The sequence below is a fragment of the Crocodylus porosus genome, unplaced genomic scaffold (genome assembly GCF_001723895.1).
Source record: "Crocodylus porosus isolate Cpor-Errol unplaced genomic scaffold, CroPor_comp1, whole genome shotgun sequence".
NCBI lineage: Eukaryota > Metazoa > Chordata > Crocodylia > Crocodylidae > Crocodylus > Crocodylus porosus.
The window spans coordinates 88,828,640-88,850,443 of NW_017728947.1; the positions used below are offsets into that span (position 1 = coordinate 88,828,640).

At 40.9% G+C, this 21,804-nt stretch overlaps 1 protein-coding gene across 4 annotated transcripts in view; it reads right to left on the reverse strand.

Moving 5' to 3' along the window:
- Positions 1–485: 485 nt before the first annotated feature.
- Positions 486–21,804, reverse strand: part of TC2N (tandem C2 domains, nuclear) — a 50,737-nt gene continuing 29,418 nt past the window's right edge. For all 4 annotated transcript variants that reach the window (XM_019552418.1, XM_019552419.1, XM_019552417.1 and 1 more), the window contains 9 exons: positions 18,171–18,338; positions 12,726–12,817; positions 12,027–12,102; positions 10,550–10,644; positions 9,625–9,741; positions 8,835–9,026; positions 6,143–6,257; positions 5,478–5,677; positions 486–2,496 (listed from right to left, as the gene is read on the reverse strand). In XM_019552418.1, coding sequence (XP_019407963.1) covers positions 2,386–2,496; positions 5,478–5,677; positions 6,143–6,257; positions 8,835–9,026; positions 9,625–9,741; positions 10,550–10,644; positions 12,027–12,102; positions 12,726–12,817; positions 18,171–18,338 — 1,166 coding nt within the window. In that variant the 3' untranslated portion in view covers positions 486–2,385. The remainder of the gene's footprint in view (positions 2,497–5,477; positions 5,678–6,142; positions 6,258–8,834; positions 9,027–9,624; positions 9,742–10,549; positions 10,645–12,026; positions 12,103–12,725; positions 12,818–18,170; positions 18,339–21,804) is intronic.

Consider the following 21,804-nt stretch of genomic DNA (forward strand, 5'->3'; position numbering starts at 1 on the left):
ATTGGGATATATATATCTATCAAATAAGGGGCATCAGTGATGGATTTCATTTTTAAAAATCCAGTAATTAAAGGAATGTAAAAAGATGCATGGTTTTAGGCGTGTGTGTGTGAATGTGTGCATGTCACACATACATAGGTTATGCATCAAGTTACAAATTTTAGTCCATTTTTTCTGCTTAACAAATAGCTATTAAACTATAAATAAACCCCTGAAAATACAGGGACTAACAGATAAGCATTTGAGTTAACTATAGTATAGGTAGATGGCATGGCACAGATATTTACTATTCCTTCCACAATAAAAATATGGTAGTTTAAATCTCACCATTACAAACGAGCAACAAAAATACACCCAAAATTGTTACTTTTTTCAGCTGTTTAGAACTATATTAGAATGCCTTCTTGATGATATCAACCTGTCTTTTAAACAAAACTTGAACCTTTCATTGTGCTCTCTTTTACTGAACTCTCTAAAAGCATTTCTATCAGTAAATATTTGTTTATTCTATAGTAAAGGTTACTTTGGCTTTTAAGAAAATGTAAGCAAATGCTACAACATTGCTGATTTTATATATAAAATGTAGGAAATAGTTTATTAAAACAGAAGAAACTGGTTTACCTAAAAATACAGGCCCACATCCCAGTGGCTACTTCACACCATGCAACTGGCACAAAGCATCCCTAAACCAAAAAGATCAGCCATGGAAGGTCTCACCTTTTTAAACAGATCCTTGGGTAGTACAGTTTAGCCCCAACAGTAATTATGCTTCCATTCCCCTCCCAGTAGTAAGAATAGTGAGTAGCAGGAGAAAGGGGATCCATGCTTTTTAGGCTATAGACAGATGAAACAACGATCCTAATTTAAAAATGGCAGTAGGGGAAATATACTGACTACGAGCATGGAGCAACCGAACCTTTGTAACTGTTTCCTGTGTTTGTCCCTATCCCACATTGTTTGGGTAGGAGAGGCAGGAAGGAAGACGAGACACCTACACCAGAGCAGCTGACACCAACATGAAGCAGCTTATCTTCCTGCAGGATAGAGCAGACACATAGAACCATAACAAAAGATCAGCTGGAAAAGCAACAATTCCATTCTCCCATACAAACAGGAATAATTATTTCATGTGTCCATACCCTGTTGTAATCATCCCTGGCTGCCATAATGGCACTTTGCCAGCTGGCACAGTTTAGCACAGCCTTTGGACTCTAATTAGTGCTTGGGGATTGGCTCATCACAAAGAATGATTGCATAATTCCTGTGTGTTGCTCACTCCTTAATTGTGCTAAAACTAAGGGCCTAACCCACTAAATCTGCCAATTTGTTGAAATGTTTGTTTCATTCTGTTCAAATGGAGTCAATACCCATCTGACTCTGTGATTTTAAAGGAGAGGTACTGGCTGTCAAGCCCCTATTTGTGTAGATTCCCACTGACAGCATTGTGAGCCTGCCCAAGGATGGGCTTTTAGAACAGACTGGTCACAGAATGGTGAAAAATATCAACTTATTACCCTCAGAAACATGATGCCAATACTGCTATGGGAACATGGAGTGGGTCTGGAGGGATGGGGGAGAGGAAAGTAGGTTCTCTCCTATTTATTAATGAAGATGACGTAAAAGGGAGGTTGCTTTTTATCTTTGAAGCATCAAGAATGTTAAGTTTAGAATTACCTAGTTCTGCAAAGGTTTCAGGTAAAGTATCAACAATATATTATTTCCATTATGGATTGCAGCTTCTCTCTCATCAGTGATTTACTGCTTATCACCTGCCTCCCCACCCCCGCAACAGCCTGTCACTTGATCACTTCTTAGCTTTCAATTCCACACATCTACAATATCATAATACTTCTTTTTTGCACCACTTGGAGATATTTTCATGGAAAAAGGGTAGACAAAGATGGGGTTTCTATTGAAACAGAAGAGAAGCATAGAAACTTTGTGAAGAAAATAAAACCAGCAATACATATACAAAACCCCCTTTGAGGTCTTTGTTATGCAAATTTGAAGCACACACAAAGACTCCTTGTAAGGTAGCCTTTATATGTCAATTTAAAGCCATGTGGTAGAATTCTGCTTGGGAAAAAAAAGTGTAAACATTAACATTTCTTTTCTTGAGGTGTTTTGTTTTTTTTTTTTTTTTTACATCAGACTAAAAGTTTAGCTAATTCTCATTTCTGTATTTCAAGCATCTTGCCAGAATTACTCTTCATGAAAATCTGGTCTCTTCTCCCTTTGGGATTTTTCCGATTCATGTTATATGGTGTAGGGCATGGGTCCCTGGAACACTCATGTAAGCACTATTATTTTTATTCCTTCATTTTAACACTGCAGAAGTCTCTTGTATAAAGTCCACATCAGTTCTGAGTCCTGTCTCTGATGCCTTCAAAATGGACTGACTTTGTACCATTTAATGACAACCTTTTCAGGGTTTGTGATTGTATCTCTCCACTGATCTGCTGCTTCACTGTTACTGCCATCAGAGCTTAGCCAGACCTGTGATAAGAAACAAAAAATGCTCTTGAGTTGTCATAAAGTTCACATTATCGACCGTGTTACTCGCCAATCTTCTCCTCACTTCTTCCAATTGGATATTGTATGCATGCATCTGTAGAGTACAACCAACAACACAGTAATAACATTCTGCCAAAGTTAACAGAGTCAGGCCTGTGGACTAGGAAACATTAGACTGTTCATCATAGAGGGATTAGAAGTTTGGTGGATTCATCACAGATACTGCTGAACAGTTTTCCACCTAGCAAGACACCATTCAGCAAATCTGTATTTGTGATCTCTGAATCAAAATGTGCTGCCAGTTAGGACTTCACTGGAGTCATACAGCTTGCTTGTCTGATTTAGGGGGAGGCGCTACAGGAGCTAACATTTAAACTGCATGACATGCCACACCAGCCCACAGCCAGGGTTAGCCATCCATCATTTTCACAAGCATTTAAATTCTCAGTTTAGCAAATAGGGCCCAGCCCTACATTCCACTGAAGTCAATGGACTTTTTGCCTGAGTAATAAATGAAGTATGTACTCATAACATATTATACAAGAAGAATCAGTTTACCATAAACACTCAAGTAACAGATAGAGGAAAATAAATGAGGAAGTAACATGCAGAGCAAAGGGAGGAAGTTCCTTCCCAACTACTCCAGCAGGTTCCACTACCATAAATCATTTGGAAAAGCAAAACACAATCTGTTTAGGGGGCTCTTTATACTTTCTTCCACTCTTCAGAGAATAAATCTTAACATATAAGAACAAGAATAAATCTTCAAAACAATAAATCTTCCTAATATATAAGTCTTAATGACTGAAGTTTGATACTTTGGTTCAATGGGGCTTGAATGCATGATCCTGTAGTCCTTTGGCAGGACTCCTGGAACAGGAAGTGGAAATTCTGCCATTCAAAGAACTGCTAGAATAATGATCTTGTATGTACAGTATAACCTCATAAGTCTGGATATCAAAAACCCAGAATTCTCAAAAATCTGGCACTTTTTAAAAATGCATTACATCAGGGAGTGGAGGCGGCTAGTCCTAGAGCAGCAGAAAGCGAAGCTTGCATGCCACGACTGCTGCCGCTATGCACCACCCCATGCCACCACTTCGCGTGCGGCTGCTGCTACCCTCCCCTGCAACTGGCCACCATTCTAGTTTCAAAAATCAGGAATTTTCAAATTTCCGGCAGGTGCTCAGTCCCAAGCATGCCAGATTTATGAGGTTATACTGGAGAAGGCCCAAAAGAGACTCTTTTATGCAGTTGTTTTGCTCTTGATTAAAGACATGGCTACAAACAACATCATATAATTTTAAAGCTATAAATTGTTGTCTCAGAATGTCATCCAATTAAATACTATATTTTCTAAAGTTGCTGGATACAGTTGCTTTAATCCCTTCCTAGCTCCATAGCCAATTGCTCACCACATATTTTTCCTACAGCCATGTTTGATGCCTGATGTGGTGGTGTATGTCTGTCTGAGTCTAACCAATCTTTGCAAATCAGGTCTGGAAAACAAGGGTGGTACATGCTTTTTTTTTTTCTTTTTCCTAAAAAGAGCTCTTAATAAAGGAAACCCTGTTTGCTGAGGTGCTGACACATGTTGCTTGATAAATGCAGCTTCCTGCACAATTAGTCACCCTACACTAAAACAAAGCTAAAAAGGACTTGCATTTTTCTTTTATAATGGGATGACAGGTATGTGAGGTCCAGCCGAAGTGTGGAATGCTGTTCTGCAAAGTATAATGGAAGCTCAAGTTACAATTGTTCAGAATAAGATACAGCTTTTTTAGAACTTAGAATAGCATGTGCTGTTTATAGGAGAAGCTTAACAGTATTGAAAACTACCTCTTTACCAGGTTAGAGAAAGTGACTACTCACTAGACATAAAGCTATTGGAGGATCTCAAGAAACAGCATGCTGTTAGTTGTATGGCATGCTGTAGAAATAGTTCCCACTAATTAGCAGGGAGGGCTCAGGGAGAGTCCAAAAAGCCCTCAGCATGTGTTAGCACAACCTCTCTGGCAGTCATGCCACAAATTAGCTCGCACCTTCCTTGTGTGCCACTGATTCCACTCCCCTTCCCTATCTGCTGCTCTGCTTTCTGCTCCCTGTCTCCTTGGTCTGCTATGTGCCACACGAAGAGACTGCCCATGCCAATTGTGGGGTATGTGCTGCTGGTTAACCAGGTCATGTTAGAACCACCAACCCATAGTCAAGGAGGAGAGACGGAAGAGTATGATGGCAACTTGGAAGAAAAGAAGAGAGATTTAAAAGGGATGAATCAAAAACTCTAAATATGAAAACACAGTATTTTCAGGACAATAAGATAAAAGAAACAAACAGGTTTTTGTATCCCAAAGCATTTCATCCAGATCTTGATCTGAACAATCATTTGCCACATAAATCACCTGGGTCATATGTACTCAGAGTACTTTTACTTTTGACATCTGCTTAACCTGACAGAGAAACGAGAGCAAAGGGAGGCAATCATTTAAGCTACTGATATTTCTTTCTAACCATACTCATTCGCAGATTTGCAAGCTGATACACCTTCTTCCTGTAGAGGGTATTGAGGCCTGCAGAGCTTCAGTGAATACCAATTTTGTTTCACTTTAAAATGTCTAAGGTATTCAGCAAGGAGGAGATAATCTGTGCGTATATGCATACAAAAGAATCTTTCAGAAGGTGGAACTCCAGAGGAAACATGATCAATAGGCCTAATCTTGCAAGATGCGAATGCCCTCTGAAGGACAGAGAGCACCTCCTAAATTCCCGCTATGGCTTCTAAGACAGCTTAAGGACACAGTGACACTCCAAAGTACTTTCTTGTTTTCAGGGTGAGACCAAAAAAAAAAAAAAAATCTACTATTCCACTGTACAGTTAGTTTACTAAAGGGATTAAATAGATGATCATGACCAAAAGGAACTCACCATGCTAGTTAACAATGTTCAAGAAAAATAAAACCAACCTGTCCCAGAAAGTGTTTTCTTCTCACTGAGCTCCTGCTGTAGAGTTTGATGAGAAAACTAATTTCGTGTTCAGTCTGGTTAACTGGAAAAATCATTGTTTCTCCCCACTTCACTTGGCCATTGGTAGCCTTCAGTAAACGGGTCTTTTTCTTGTATATCAGCCCTTCTGTACTGAACATTGAAATTTTCACAAAAAAATCTAAGGTAAAGGGTGGGGGGGAAGGGTGCAATACATAAAGAGGTTATTCAAAAACAAAGTCTGACAAAATCCATGTGTGTATTTATATTGAAACAATTACCTAAAAGCTTGGCCAAAAGTTTCAGCATTGAGAGAACAGTAAAATAGCTGTCATTAATAATTTGTTCAATAACATGGTCATGCTTAACACAGCATCCAGACAGCTAGTGCAAGCTAATGCTCTTGCATGTCAGAATTAATATTAGGACAAAAGATTTCCAACTCGCACAAACTTGCATCTTCAAACCAAAAACTTAAATCAAAAGTGACAATGTGGAAGCAAAACTTGGCAATAGAAGCCTACTGCACTGAATAATGTTAACGTTAGTTTGAGCTTCATGTTAGAAATTACCAAGCTATTCAAGCTGTATTCTACCAGTCACAAATATTTCTAGAGAGACGATCTGAGATAGCTAACCTACTTACTTAGGGACAGAGGCGTAGATGAAGTTGGAAGGTTTTGCGCTTCAAGAATCTGTAACTGAATTCTGCTGTTTACTGCCTGAAAACAGGTTCCTATTTGAAGTTCTGCATGGCACACCTACAGAAAGAAGAATGTTGCCTTAACATTTCGATTACATTGTATATAAACACTGCAATTTAGTTATATGGATAGTGAAATGACACCAGATTTATTCCACCACCCACAACATGCCTTGTATGTTTGTAGGTGACTAGAGGATTTGTGCTCCCCACACTCCTGAAGGTACAGTTCTCAACGCAAATACAGGATCAAAATTTAAGACTCAAATTAAATGAATACTATATCTAAATTACATTTTGAGGATCTATATTTTTGAGACTTGTCAGAACATCTGAGAAAGCTCTTGTAAAAGCTATAATCAAAACATGGCTTATAACTGACATTTTCAGTATTTGTTTTCCCTTTTTCAATTACTATCTGAAACTACATAAAAAAGATTATTGGATTCTAAATAAAACAAACCAACAGAATTCCGCCTGAATTAAAGCCTCAAGCATTGGACTGGGAAGGGGTGGGTATTTGTTTTCAGAGTTCATCTGAGTCTTCTAGGTATTACGTAAATCTCTGTTGTCATACAGAGGATTAAAGGATTCTGCTACAGAACAAACAGTAACAACAGATTCTTAGGACTATTCAGAAAGTGTCAGATCAGATTCTCAGATCCATTAGTCTTTTGATCTAGTTTTCCAGCACAAGTCTTAAAGGTACATTGGCTCCTGTGATGTTCCAAAGGCATCCTTACCATCCAGCTTCCAGACATCCATGTATCTAAGCTCCAGCAAGCACTGCCTGCCTTGGACAATTCCAGGGAGCAGGCCACTGGACAGAGAGCCTAATCTCATTTACTTTTAAAAAGACTAAGCAATTGGGCCAACTACTCTAAGTGGGAGACGCACGGACCTGTAGGAGTAGAAAGAGAAAAGAAAGGAAACAGGGTCTATTGAGCTGGGATTTACAAGAACTGAATACATTTGCCAGAGCAGAGATAGATTTCAGTTATGAAACTGGTTAAAATCAGGATCCATTTTTGCCTTGGTTCCCTACTTGTGAAATTGGTATACTACTTCCTTACTTTACAAGGTGCTACAGGTACACTTTCCAGTACTATGGCAAAGCTTTCAAAACTAAAGTTATGAAGTCCATATAAATAGGTAGGGAAACAATTTTCAAGATTAAGTCTTATACTGACAAAGTAGCTTCTTGTTTTACTTGTTTAATGGAAGTTGTTTGTTCCTGAAAGACCATTTGTAGTTATTCAAGAGTAAGACCTAAACAGGGCAAGTATTATTTGTATTGGAATATTTACGTAGATGCTAAGATAAACTTCAGTTAATGAATTTGGGTGTAAACTTTAAATTATAGAATACATTGGCACCCATGTATATTTTTTTTCTCTAGAAAGAAATAGTTAAATTGCAGGAAATCCACAATGAGAGAAAAAGATCTTGATGTTTTGATACATAAAGTTCTGCAACAAGTGCCAAACTCTTGGTGTATTGCTGTATTAGGTTTTGAACAGAAACAGTCAAAATGAATTATTTATTGCATTTCTCAAATGCTGACTTTAATGTTAGTTGCTTATAAATCAACACAGGTTTTATTATGCTTTCCTGCAACTTAGAAACCACCTGCTGTTTATGATGATGATAGCAGTTATTGCTCCAGAGCAATAATTTCTCCAGAGCAAGCAAGTTGAATACAATATATTTATGAATTCAAAATATCAATACAGATAAATATGCTACACTTTTCCTCCATAAATATATAGGTCCTGTCTGTTCTGTGAGAGCAATATGGAACCTGTAGTGTTTTTATAGGATGAAGCATTTGTCTTTGACTGAAAGCTTCTTTGGTGCAATAGCTGGTTACAACCCTTTGCCAAAGAAACATCTGCATTTTGGGACCATAATTATAGGTGTAGCTGTGCAAAACTTGGTGAAACTTTTTGGGATAAAAAGCATGAAAAGCTGCTGGATGGTGTTGGCTATTAAAGCTCAGATTTCCACAATTAGGTCTTGATTATTTTACTTTTTGCTAGGGCTATGCAAAGCTTCAGTCCCCGATTTGATTCAGTGGAGATTCGGCCCAATTCAGCGGCAGAATCTCTGAATCCAAATCGAATCAGGAGACCCTTAAATCTCTCTGAATCTAATCAGAACCTTTTAAATTGATTCGCAGATATTCGGCAATTTGGATATAGACACAGTTTCAAATGTTTTTTTCTACATACCTCAAGGTACCAGGCTTGTGAATGCTGCGATGGTGGGGTGGATGGAGCCGGTGGGGGTGGGGGGAGTGCATCAGAAGCACTTCCACTCCACTACCAGGTCTGTGGGGGAAAGTGCTGCATCTGCCCTACCATCACAGCATTCACAAGCTGTGCCTGCTACCTCAAGGTATGTAGAAAAAACATTTAAAGCTGTGTCTATGGCTGAATCACCGATTCTTTGAATCAGCATCAAATCTTCAGATTCAGGTTCGGCCGAATCGAATCAGGGACAGTGATCCAAATCAACGAATCAAATCACCGTCCCCGATTCGGGCCAAATTCAAATCTGAATTGAATATGGCCCATTTCACAAACCCCATTAACTTTCATGGTATACGGCATGTAAGAGAATGTCAGTCACTTACTGCAACTTTGGAAGGAGGGGTTATATGAAGCCAATAGTTAGATTCCTGGGAGCTGAGTTCTCGCAGTGACACAGAGCACTCTCCAATTGTTCTCTTCTTGGGAGTCTGAGTTTGGATTTTAAACACTAATCTGACGGGCTGAAGATTTTGCAGTTTAATAGCAAACACAAAGGTTTCCATGAATTCAATGTCCTAGAAGAAAGAATAAGTATGTAATCAAACAATACAACTAAAGCACTAAAGAGCTGCCCAAGTCATTAAATCCAGACCCAAAATGATAACATATAAAGAAATAGGCCATCGCTTATGAAAGTTCATGGTTCTTTGAGCTAGTTGGTCTTTAAGGTGCCACTCTCCTGTCTTATTCCAGATTAACATGGCTACTTACCACAAAGTCCTATAACAGATGTTGCTGGAAAAATTCTTAGGCTAATTCTTAGACAAGACAGCTAATTTGAATCATCTCACTGAAAAATCCTAACAGACAAGGCTCTGTAGTCTTACCACAACATAACCCAGCAAGGTATAGCATTGCAGGAAGACTATGAAACCTATGCTGTTTTCAACAGTGTTATACAAGTTGCACACAGGTAAAAACAACATAAATCTGCAGCACATGATAAGGAAATTAAACAAGACTGGTCTCTGTTTTAACTTTAAAGTCATAATAGTTTCCAAAAGACAATCAGGTATAGTAAAAAGCTTGGTATGAAGAAAGCAAAAGGAGTCAAAAAATCGAAAGTATTTATATCTGCATAAAGATATACTGATGCTTCAAACCATCACTTACGCTGGAACCTTCTTTGGCTGAGGACTTGAACTGCACTGGCTTTGGCAGTGTGAGAATTCCCTTGACAGAAACAGAAGGATTTTCTCCGTAGCTAGACGGCCAGGACAGGTCTCTGCACTGAAATATTGGAAACAGTTATTTTAGGCAGCTTAAGTCTTTAGCTGTAGATTAGTTTAGAAGCTCACATCTTTTTTACTGTATGTTGCAAGAAATCAAGAGGATTTATGAATCAATAACTGCAGCAAGATGGGAAAGCTATTTAGAAACTATATGTACACTCCTTATATGGCATTACAAGAGCAGTTAATCACAAGAATGCCCCTAAGACTGTTTCTACCATTTAACGAAGAGTTTCAGGACACAGGCTATCAAATATTGTCACCAAAAACATTCAGATTTCATGGAACCGTATAACAGTTGAAGCCTACTTGTCAGCCTAGTTTAATAGATAAGCCATATAAATTTACATATCCTAAAAATAGTGGATTCATAGGTCATGGATTTTTCACAATGAACTAAAAGAATTAAGTTGTTTCGCTATGCCTTATTTCAGAAGCAAACCTGTTACAAAGGGCCCGGTTCTATCCCCTGACCACAAACAAACAATCATGGTAATTTGGATAGGACTGTTTGTCAAGTATTGTCACCACTGGCCTAAAGAGATAAAAGGAAGCCCTTCAATGATTACAGACAGATAAAAAATATCTAGAAGGGGAAAAGAGCTTAAATATAATAAATTTACCATGCTTCTTTTAAGCCAAATTACAGGTGGCTTTTAAGCCGACTCTCCTTTTTTTGATGGAGTGGCAGAAAAAAATTAGCATCATCCATTCTCCCAATTAGATTTGACCCTTTGCTTCTATAAATCAAATCTAATAAAAGTATCCATGTGAAAAACTACATCAGATCAGCTGTAGTCACCTACATTCAAGATTGTAATCCAGATCTGTTCTACAGCAGTAACATAACACAACTTGATGTTCAGTCTTCCAAAGTCTCGTTCATCACCTGATAATGTATCTGTAGAGAAACAAATGAACAAACAGTTGGTGTTTTTAGAATCACTACATTATCTCAGAATTCATTCAAAGAAGCTATGACAATATTCAGCTTTTGAAGCTGGAAGGCACCAGTACACCTCGTCTGACCTCTGGTATATCAAATGCCATTACCATTTCACCCAGTTACCCTGTATTGAAGCTAATACTCCATGCAGGTAAGGGATTTCAAATCATCATCTAACCAGCTGTTCTTTGGCATCACTGCCTCAAATCATCAGTTGCAGTAACATGAATCAATAGTTTTAATTTCACTACAGGCAACCCCCACTTAGTGCTCTTAATTGGTTCTGGAAAAACCAAGTGCTAAGCGAAACAGTCTTAAGCGAAACCCATTTTCCCACAGGATTTTATGTAAATAAAGATAATTGGTTCCATGCCACCTGGCAGCCCAGGCCCTGGCTGGGCTGTTCCTGGCAAGGAACTACAGGGGCTCTGCCAAGGAAGGCATCCGCTCCTCCCGGCCTCATTGTTCCCCCGCTGTGATGGCCTCTGCTGGCCACCAGTGCACCTGTGCGCAGCCCCAGCCACCCCGCCCATGGGGCCTCAGTTGGGGACCCACCTGCCCAGTGATTTATGGTTAGAAGGCAGCAGGGCTCTGGTGCAGGGGGAGCAGTGGGGCCACCCACCCGCCCATGCCCTGCTTTGCCAAGCGGAAGCTCCCTCTAGAGCACCCAGTACTGGGACAAGCTGCCACCGCCAGATCACTGCAGGCTCGGGACAGCGTCTGTGCCCCATGGGTGAGTGCATGACTGGAGTGGAACAGGGCATGGGCTGCAGCCTGGGAGCAGGGGAGCAATGTGGGCTCAGCTTGCACTAGCTTGCACCAGCCCAGGCCCTGCACTCCTGCCGGCCCTGGCCTTGCGCCTCGCACTCCTGCTGCCCTGTCATCCCCTTCTCACTGTCACCACCACTCCTCCCTGCCCGCTCGCTGCTCCAGCACCACGTGCTGGAGCAGACCCTGTGCTCCTGCCAACCCACCCTGGGCCCCACCGGCCTGGGCTCCAAGCTCACACTGCCTGGCCCCCCGCCTATCCCTTCTCCCTGCTACCACTCCTCCCTACCCGGCTTCAGCACCATATGCCGCAGCGGACCCCAGGCTCCTGCCACCCCTCCCTGGGCTCCCAGTCACTTCACTCGATGCTGCCACGGCCACTACTGCTTCTCTCTACCCCCGCACTGGGTGCTATAACGAAACACACTGAGTGCTGAGTGAAACCAGGTAGGTATTTTAAATGAGCACTATAATGAAACCGCAGTAAGCAAAACCACTTTAAGCAGTAGTTGCCTGTATATAAAATAAATTATTCCACTGCGGGTGTGAAAACAAACAGCTGTTCTTACCCAGACTCCTGTTACTGCCATGTGAATCCTTTTTTGAAGAGGTGCTGCTAGGTACACTGGACAGCGAATCATACCTCTGGAAGGCAAAAACACTTGAGTCAGAAGTGGTCACTGCTACAGAGAGCTCAACAAGATATCACAACAAAAGACAGAATTATGACAAAAATCTGAAATTACTAAGAGTTTATTCCTGTCCACACTATCAACTCATTCCCTACTAACCTCCTGGAGCAGAATTCTTTGGTGTTGAGAATTAATGCAAGATGCAACATCTGTCAGCAGTCACCTTTTTCTCTACTGCTAGATGAGACTTGTTTTGCCCTTGGCATAAAATGGGAGCTGGTAAGAACGTTATTCTTTGTTGCATCAAAGGACAATTGATCCCCTTTCATCTTCTCAATGTCCATTCTTGCATCCGGCAGGGAAATGCAATACTGGGAACTCAGTTGCTTGCACTGTTCTGATTACCAACTGACTCAAGTTTCCTAACTGATTTTAGGGACAGAAGGGGTGGGGGAGGTGGGAGGTATTGGGAAAGAATCTGAAGTCAGTTAGGCTGTTGAACTTTCTTCTCTAGTTCTACCACTGAACAGCACAATGACCCCTAAATGTTTACTCTTGAAATGTGATAGTAACATAGACAGGTACACAAAAGCAAAGAGTTTCTGGTTGTAGTCAGAGTTATCAAAAGGAGCTCACCTTAATGAATCTGTGGGGCGGACTTGTAAGATCAAACATTGAATTACTTAAGTCTGGTGACCCCGGGACTGTGCTACTCCTTAAATCACATACTGCAGAGAGAAAAAGATCTGCTTATCTGCTTTGAACAGCAAGAGTGATATTAACATTCTTTCTGAAGGAAAAAAAAAAAAATAAGCGCAGGAAGTTGTTCTTAAATGCCAGATTCAAAACTGCAATTTCAAAGCTAGCAAATATCCTTAAAACACTTATTTCACCTCATCCTGAGCCCATTCAAGCAGCTGAGGGCTTGAAGAAGTTCAGCCTATCTTAGATGTATTTGGACTGATACCCTGGACTGCCCTTTGAATTTTTAAAACATTTTATTAAAAAGTTATTGAAAATAGGTTTTGGTCAAAGAGTTGGCTTTTCATAAACTGCTTTCTGAAGAGGTCAATATTTAATGAAAATATTTCTTTTGAAAAAAAATGGCAACCAACTTTATTTATAGCAACTCAAAACTAAATTGCCAAGAAACAGGCATACACAAGTGAAAACTTCCACCAAAAAAACCAACCCCAAAAAACTTTTGCATGTTTTACTTTACCTAAGAATGCAAGAAACCATGGGATGCTCAGGAAATTGAAATGGATGACATGCTCAGAAATCAGAGTTTTAAAGTCTTCTGTGGAGGCAGTTTGATAAAATCAAAGCAGAGACAAAAGAAATAGGGGGCAAAGTTACAGGTCTAGAGATAAAGGCAGAGGAGAACAAGAAATCAGTAGAAATTTTTCAAAATAAAATTAGGATGATGGGGTGAGAGGGAAGAGAAAAAACGAGATTACAGAAAATCATGAGATAAGAAATAATCTAAGACTAAGAGGACTCCCAGAAGGTGTGGAGAAAGGTGATCCAGCAGAATATTTAAAGGTATTCCACTCCTCCCTACAGCTGAAAACAGAGGCAACAACAGACAGAGCACACAGAGCTCTCTACACTCTCCCCAATTCAAACAAGCCAAGAGAGTTTCTACTAGCCCAAATTAAAAAATAAAAAGTGCTCATATCCTAAACACCAAACCAAAGGTACAACTAATTTGTTTCTCTACTTTCCAGACTTTCATCTCTCTCTCCTTTCTTCTTGAAGCGTTTCTCTCCTTCTCAATGGCAGGAAGTGGTGCTATTGGCAAAATACTTCAGCTAAGAGAGAAAAGACTTTTCTTTATAGCTGACTTGGAACCAAGCCCAAAACCTGTCGTGAAGAAGTTCCGCGGAACACTCTCCACCAAGAGATCTCTCTATTGCACCTGAGTTGTTTCCTAGGTTTTGCTGGTTGCTGCACTTGTGTATTGCAGCTGTGGTGTTGTGTCATGGATAGGCAGCTGGTCTCAAAAAACAGTTCTTAGCAAGCATTGTAGAGGATAGGTAGAACTATGAAGTCAGTCTGGTGCAGAACGGGGCAGTCAGAGGGAAGAAAGGCTGATGACAATGTGTAAATTAATGAACTGCACAACTGTGTTAAACTCCAGATGCAGCAATTTAACTGGAGTTCACAAGAGCAAAGTGAACTCAACACCATAGCAAAGTCTACACTTTAGAAGAATGGCAGAATAGTGCAGCTAATTAGAATCAACACTCACTTATCTTTTGGCCAGCTGAGGCAAATTGTCCTAACATATTAGCAGTGAGAATAAACAAAATAAAACCTTAATGTGACTGACTTCATGCAACTAATTTCAGCACCTTTTAAAAACTTTTCAAGAGGCTGGCTCCAACACAGAGTTGACCCATTTCTGATTCAGCATACGGAGAGGTTATTTGCCACAACGTACTAGTTTCCTGTTTGTATGGTCTTCATTTCCTTTATTTCAAAAGGAGTCCAGTACTCACAGGTCAAAAGGATGCCACCTTATTTGTCAAAAAATTAGGTGTAGTCATTTTCAGTTGAAAGTGGTAAAGGGGCAAAAAAAGAAATAATCAGTTCTGGTTACCACGAACTGTCATGATACAGCACAAACCCTAACAGGAAAGGGGGTGGGGTGGGGGGAGAAGTTTAACTCCACTTGCAGGAGGGAAGGAAAAGCAACAGCAGTATTTGGATACATTTTAATGAGGGATCTGTGTATCTGAGAATAATCCCAAAATAATCTTCCTTTCATGTAAGAGACAGAACTTTTGAGCTGCTTACAGCATCTACTACAGAAACACTGGGTTACAGAAAATATAAGGCCTTCAAATGGTTATGATGTAAAGGAAGCCGATGAGCAGACACAAGCCCATAACCTGATTTAGAAAAGGGTGAAAAGATATTTTAAAACTAACTCCTATAGAAGTGTTTCAGCTTTTCACATGATTATTTGGAAACTGTTACACAGTTATTTATTCTCCTAATCAAAGCCAACATTTACAAATCAGTTAAACTGCAGCTTAATGGTTTGAGGTTGGTATATTGCTGTATGTTTTTAGTACAGCTCGTTGAAGTTTTTCAGATGAGAAGACTGACCAAAAAATGGCTTTTTCCAAATCTGTATATTGTTAAAAGAGTATTTATTAGATTTGTAGGTGATAATGGTTTAAATAATGAAAATCCTGTTCACCTAAAGATAAGTAGTTTCATAGTGCTTAAGGTTGGAAGGGACCTAAAGAGATCATCAGGTCCGACCCCCTGCCCTGGGCAGGAACGAGTGCAGGGTCAGAACATCCCAGCCAAATATCTGTCCAGGCTCCTCTTGAAGACCCCCAAGGTAGGAGAGAGCACCACCTCCCTTAGGAGCCCGTTCCAGAGCCTGGCAGCCTGAACTGTAAAGTAATGTCTCCTGATGTCCAGCCTGAACCTTCTCTCTAACAATTTGTGGCCGTTATTCCTAGTAAACCCTGGTGGTGTCTGGGGGAACAGAGCCTCCCCCAGTTCCCCTCTGGTGAGTTTGTAAATGGCCACCAGATCCCCTCTCAGCCTTCTCTTGTGGAGGGTGAATAGGTTCAGGCCCTTTAGCCTCTCTTCATGGGGCCTGCCCCGCTGCCTCTTGACCATGTGAATGGCCATCCTCTAGACTCTCTCGATGCTGGCCACATCCCTCCTGAAGTGCAGTGACCAAAACTGGATGCAGTACTCAAACTGCAACCTGACCAACACCACATAGAGGGGAAGGATCACCTCCTTGGACCTGCTTGTGATGCGTCTGTGGATGCATGACAAGGTGCAGCTAGCCTTACCAACTGCTTCCTTGCATTGGCAGCTTATGTTCATCCTGGAGTCAACAATGATTCCAAGATCCCTTTATGCTCCTGTGTTGACAAGAAGGGTGTTCCCCAGCCTGTAGGTGTGTTGCTGGTTCCTTCTCCCTAGATGAAGTACCCTGCACTTGTCTGAGTTGAATTCCATCCTATTGTCATCCACCCACCTCTGTAACCTGTCTAGATCTAGCTGGATTCTGTCCCTCCCCTCCAGCATGCCCATGGTGCCCCACATCTTGATGTCATCAGTGAATTTGGACAGTGTGATTTCCACCCCCACATCCAGATTGCTGATAAAGCTGTTGAACAGTACAGGCCCCAGGACCGAGCCCAGGGGGACTCCGCTGCCCACATCCCTCCAGGTTGAAAATGACCCATCCACCACCACTCTCTGGGTGCAACCATCTAGCCAATTTGCCACCTACCTGACTGTGTGGACATCAGTGCCACAGTCACCTAGTTTTTTTGAGAGAATGTGGTGGGAAACAGTGTCGAAGGCCAAACAGTGTCAAAATCAGCAAACAACATTGATTAACCCATCTTTGCCAACCCCACTGTCTAGTTTGAACTCTGTGAAATGAAGTCTTTGAAGTTTTAAATGAAATCCTCCCTTAAGTAGTTTTAAAACAAAATCTAGTTTAACCCAACACTTGTACTAGGTTACCCTGAAGAGTTTGAAAATTAACTTATTGCAAAATATAAACAACCCAAAATACACAGGAAGAAAAATGTGAAAGTGGAAAAAACCTGGCAAAGGAAAAGCCTAAGGGAAGGTTATAGGATTATGACTTAAGTGTTCCTAATGAACAGTACTGGCTGAAATGTTTTCTTAAAAAGAGCCAAAATTTAGAGAGACTGAGCTTAGAGAGATGTTCAAGACAGTTGTATAAACCTCTTGTGGCTGCAGCAACTGCTAGTACAGTCAAGTGAAAGACTCGCTGTCTTTAATGCACTATTTTGTTCTTTTTTAATGTATTTGGCTTTTCATTCAGTCTCTTAGCAATTATGTCTTAAATAGTGTGGGGTTTTTTGTTTTTTTTTTTTTAAGAGGACAGGCCCTTAATTTCTGCGATTCTGTGATATTGACTTTTTATGGATGCAAACAGACAAGACACAAAATTATGGGTTTTTTTTAAATGTATGTTGGTATTGCTATTGTCAGCTCATGACTCAGTGAGGCAGGCACTTTTCTCAAGAGTGCAGGAATTTTCTGAGCTGATTTTCAAAAAACAAACAACATGGAATGAATGTCCTTAACTTTCATTTTCAACAAAAGAGCAGCTTTGAAAACAATACATAAATGAATTTAGTTGTTCAGTTTATGCATTGTTCATCACACTGGGCACACATTCTATCTGTCAGTACTCAATAAATGCAAAACACAGAATTCTTAATTTGTGCAGCCAGACTGTCACTATTTGCAGTTATTAAAAGATCCATATTCATACTATGGTCCAATGAAAAACTGGGATTTTTTTTTTGGAGACTCAAAAGAAGCTTCTAGGATATGATAGGAAGAAATTGGCATATATGGTCACTTTACATCATCCCCACTTCACACTTGTTTTCTTTTCCCTCTGTCTTCTAAGCATGTTTCCGATGCCTGCTCCTCTTTTATATCTCCCTGCACACACTACCCTGGACATTCTCCCCAGCTTCCTCATTTCTCCCTCCCCCAAGTACTCCATCTCCAGTGGCACAGCTCAAGTCTCTCAGGATGAATTAGCTCTCTTCCTCAGTTATTTTGGAAAATGCTTTGCTTTGTGTCCAGCTCTTTTGAAATGCATGCAGTTTCTTGTGTGCCACAAATAGGCAGGGAGCAAGTAGAGTAACTTGAAACTCTGAGAAGCCAACTCCAGCTGCCTCTTCACAAGACACCAGCAAGTGCTCTATGGTTCACAGACCACAGGCTGAGAACTACTTTAGGAAGACAGATATCTTCTGTATTCCCAAATGCTTTCTCTCTTCTACTTTAAAATCTTCTGGGCAGACAGAGGTAGTCTGCCTTAGTCTGAAATCAGGCAGAAAGCAGATCAGGGTATTTTAGAGACCAACTGGATCAGAGGGAGATAAGCTTTTGTAGTCTAAAGTCTACTGCATAGCATTTGATGAAATAGTCTGTTGCCTATAAAATCTTATGCTTCTTTAATACAATTGATCTTTAAGGTGCTAGCTAGCCTTCCCTGCCTTCTGGGTAGATAGGAGGAGAGAGAAGGGGTTAATATCTTCTTACCTGATCCATATAATCTCCCGTTATCTGATTTTTCTGGGAAGCGCCTAGTTGGATCTGGTGAAGTGTGCTGTTGCATATAGAATGGATTGTACACTTCATAGTGGGCTCCTTGTTGGTACATGCTGGATAGTTCTGCTTTTCGGTCACCAAAAGAGGCTCTAGCATATCCTGCAGAACATAGCAAACAGCAAACGTAAAAGCTCTAACAAATGCACAAGTTGCCAGGGCTCGTGAAGCAGGCAACATCCCCTTAAGGGCAAAGGGCACAGTCTTTCATTACTATCTGCTTAGAAGAAAACAAAAAAAACCCAAAAAACCTTTTTGCTAAATTTCAGCATGGTGCTGGGAACAACTGGACTGAAAATGAAACTCTATGCTGAAAAGGCACGTACGCTCTCTCAGAGTCCCTTAATAAATACTTAAGTATTTAAAGTACAAAAGTATCAAAGATTGAGACCAAGACCAGAATTCACAGGAAGCCATGACCCCACTTTGGCTCTAACCCATGGGGGTCTATACAGTACTTGACTAAGTGGCCCCAGAACCTCCAGGAGGGTTTTGCAGAAGAACGCACATTAAAACGAGCAAGCAAATATAGCATACTCTTTAATTAATTTCCATAACAGGCCTGTCAGCAAAGGGTCAAAATGACTTGTGAAGATCATTCAAGTTGTTGGCTAAGTCAGGAATAGACCACAGAATGACTGGTTGCCAGCCCCTTACCGAGTGTATTACAACACAGCCACCCTATTTCTTTTCCTTTTATATCTAATGAGTTCAGACAGTGTACTTGTCTTGTCTTAGTCTACAGTTCAGACAATGTACTTGTACGTGTCTACAAACTTGTCTAGGTCTGGTCTAGACAATAATACAGGTTGATGTCTTTCATTCAGGTGTAACAAGCCACACTCAACAGTATAGGTCAGTGGACAAGGAACTGAACTTGGAATCAGGAGACCTGAGCTGTAGACCCAGCTCTTCCCCTGGCCTACCAGATAACCTTCAGCTAGTTATTTCACCATCCTTGGCCTCAGTTTCCCCATGTGGAATACAATGATATTGATACTTCTTGTATAAAGCAGCAAGGTTTTTTTTGAGTGATATCTTTTATTGGACCAATGGCACAGTTGGGAAAAATGTTAAATCATATTGCCATCTTCTGATGGAAAGCATTAGATAAGAGTTAGGTCATATTACCACCATAATATCCATTCACCTGGGTGCTGTCAAATAAATAAAACAGGAATAACCAAAACAAATACTTTTCTCCCCAGCACTACCTGGGGTGATAAGGAACAATGGCAATAAGCTGATGGAGAATAGGTTTAGGTTAGAGATCAGAAGGCGATATTTTACAGTTAGGGTGGCCAAAATCTGAAACCAACTTCCCAGGGAAGTGGTCCTTGCCCCTACCTTGGGCAAATTCAAGAGAAGGTTGGATGATCACCTGTCTGGGGTCTTGTGAACCCAGCATTCATTCCTGCCTGTGGCAGGGGGTCAGGCTAGATGACCTGTTCAGGTCCCTCCTGACCCTAGCTACTGTGAAACTATGAAAATAATCTATAACAGATGAATAATCAGAAGCCTGAAATGAGAAGCACTAACATGAGAAGTGTAAATTAGACCTCAGTGCAGTGCATTTCAGTGCCTTAAAGCAGGGGTTGGCAACACATGGCTCACAGGGCATATCCAGCCTGTGGACGCAGTGGGCTTTGCATATGCCCATGCCAGGATTGAGCACAAAGAGTTGTGCCTGTGTTGCTATTGCTTCTTCCTGCCCCCACCTGTACTTTCCCCAAGGCTGCAGTGTGCATGTCACAGCTGGGAGATGAGGGAAGGGGGCAAGGAGAGGTGGAAACATGAACCAGCTGCCTGGCTGTGGCGCAGCTCCCCATTTGCTGGAAGCTGCTCTGTGCTCCAGCTGGGCAGCAGCAGGTGGTGCAGGCACAGCTCTCAGCTATTTACCCTGGTGTGAATGCAGGACCCTCCCCTCCCCCCACTACTGATGTCGACTGGAGCCACACTGTTCCAGCTCTAGCTTGAAAAAGGTTGGCCCCTGCTTTAGAGGATGGCTTCATGATAATTGGCATGTGACAAGAGAAGCAGATACTTTTGCTAGATAAGCTTCTTATGCAAGAACATGAAATACAAACTACAGTGATGTTTGCAAAGAAAATGTGCCTGAATGTACCAGTAATTCCTTTCAGTAAAGATGCCAGGAGCAATACTGAGAGCAGATCCTGTTTAAAGAAAAGGAAAGTATGCAAACAGACATGCAGAAAATAGGACTGCATTAAAAGTGGAATTTGGGCTTTTATGGAGATTTACCAGTCGCCTGAAAAACAAATACCTGAAAATTGTTCCTTTTACGATACAGGTGCTTCAGCTGATATTACATTACAGTGAGGAAGGCATAGGGCACATTTCTCTGTATTCAGTAAATCTTCTTAAAAAGTAAACTGTGCATTGTTGAACACAAACAACAGCTTGAAAGCTGTTTCTCCTTCCTAAGTACAAAGCGTACACTTTTCTGCTTTCCAAAATTCTGGAAAAAAAAGGTCCTTATTTGCCATAAGAACTATACTCCAGATTAAATCAAATTTTTACCAGGGAAGCATAGTTATAAAGAGGCAGAAATCTAATAAGTACATCTAACACAGCTATGACCAAGCCCTCCAGAAATCAATGTTGCAAGAATCTGAATGAATAATGGATCTGCTTCATATACCCTTTGTTAAAAAACTGCAGAACAGGAACGAGAAAACTGTCAATCAAAGATACCAATATGTTTCCATCACTGTCTATTCACAATCCTTAATGTATTTATTCTCATGCCACCCTTATGAAGGAGGGCAGTGTTACTGTTCCCATTTTAAAGAAGAGGCATGGAGGCACAGAGAGACGGGTAGTTTGTTTTCCATCAAGCTTCTTCTGTAACGGAGAGTGACTTTAGACTTGGGAGCTTTGTGATGTGATGCTGTCTTTGTACATTTCTGTTTGTGGAAGCTCAGTTGGTTTCATTCTCTCTAAAGCTCTTTTGCATAGCAAGTGAACAGTGACTGAAGAATAGGCAGGGGTCCAGGCCACTGAAGACATTCTAGGTTTTGAAATTTCCCCCAAATATTTAGAGAAGGAACATTCCTCAATTTTGGCTCCCTGCATATGTGAATATATAGCGGTGGTTGGACAGCAGTTTCTGGGACCAATATATGGGCCACCCCATTAACTATCTCCTACTTTTTAAGTGCTTGATTGTTTAAAAAAATGGCAGGGAAAAGTCCAAAGCAAAATATCCACCATTTGTTATACTGCCAGAATAAACACCAGAAGCTGAGATTATCTACCCTCACATTTTAATTAGGTGGTAAAGTTGGGAATGTCAGAAGCTAACATCCTTCCGTAGAAACGTTCAATTTATATGGTTTGGGCTTAGTTAATATGACCTAGTGAATGCGTATAGTGAAAGAGCACCCTGTTCAAGTTCGCTGATGACACCAAGCTGTGGGGTAAAGTGAATACACCAGCAGGCAGGGACTGCATCCAGGCAGACCTGGATAGGTTAGAGAAGTGGGCAGATCTGAACAGGATGCAGTTCAACAAGGACAAGTGCAGGGTGCTGCACCTGGGGAGAGGG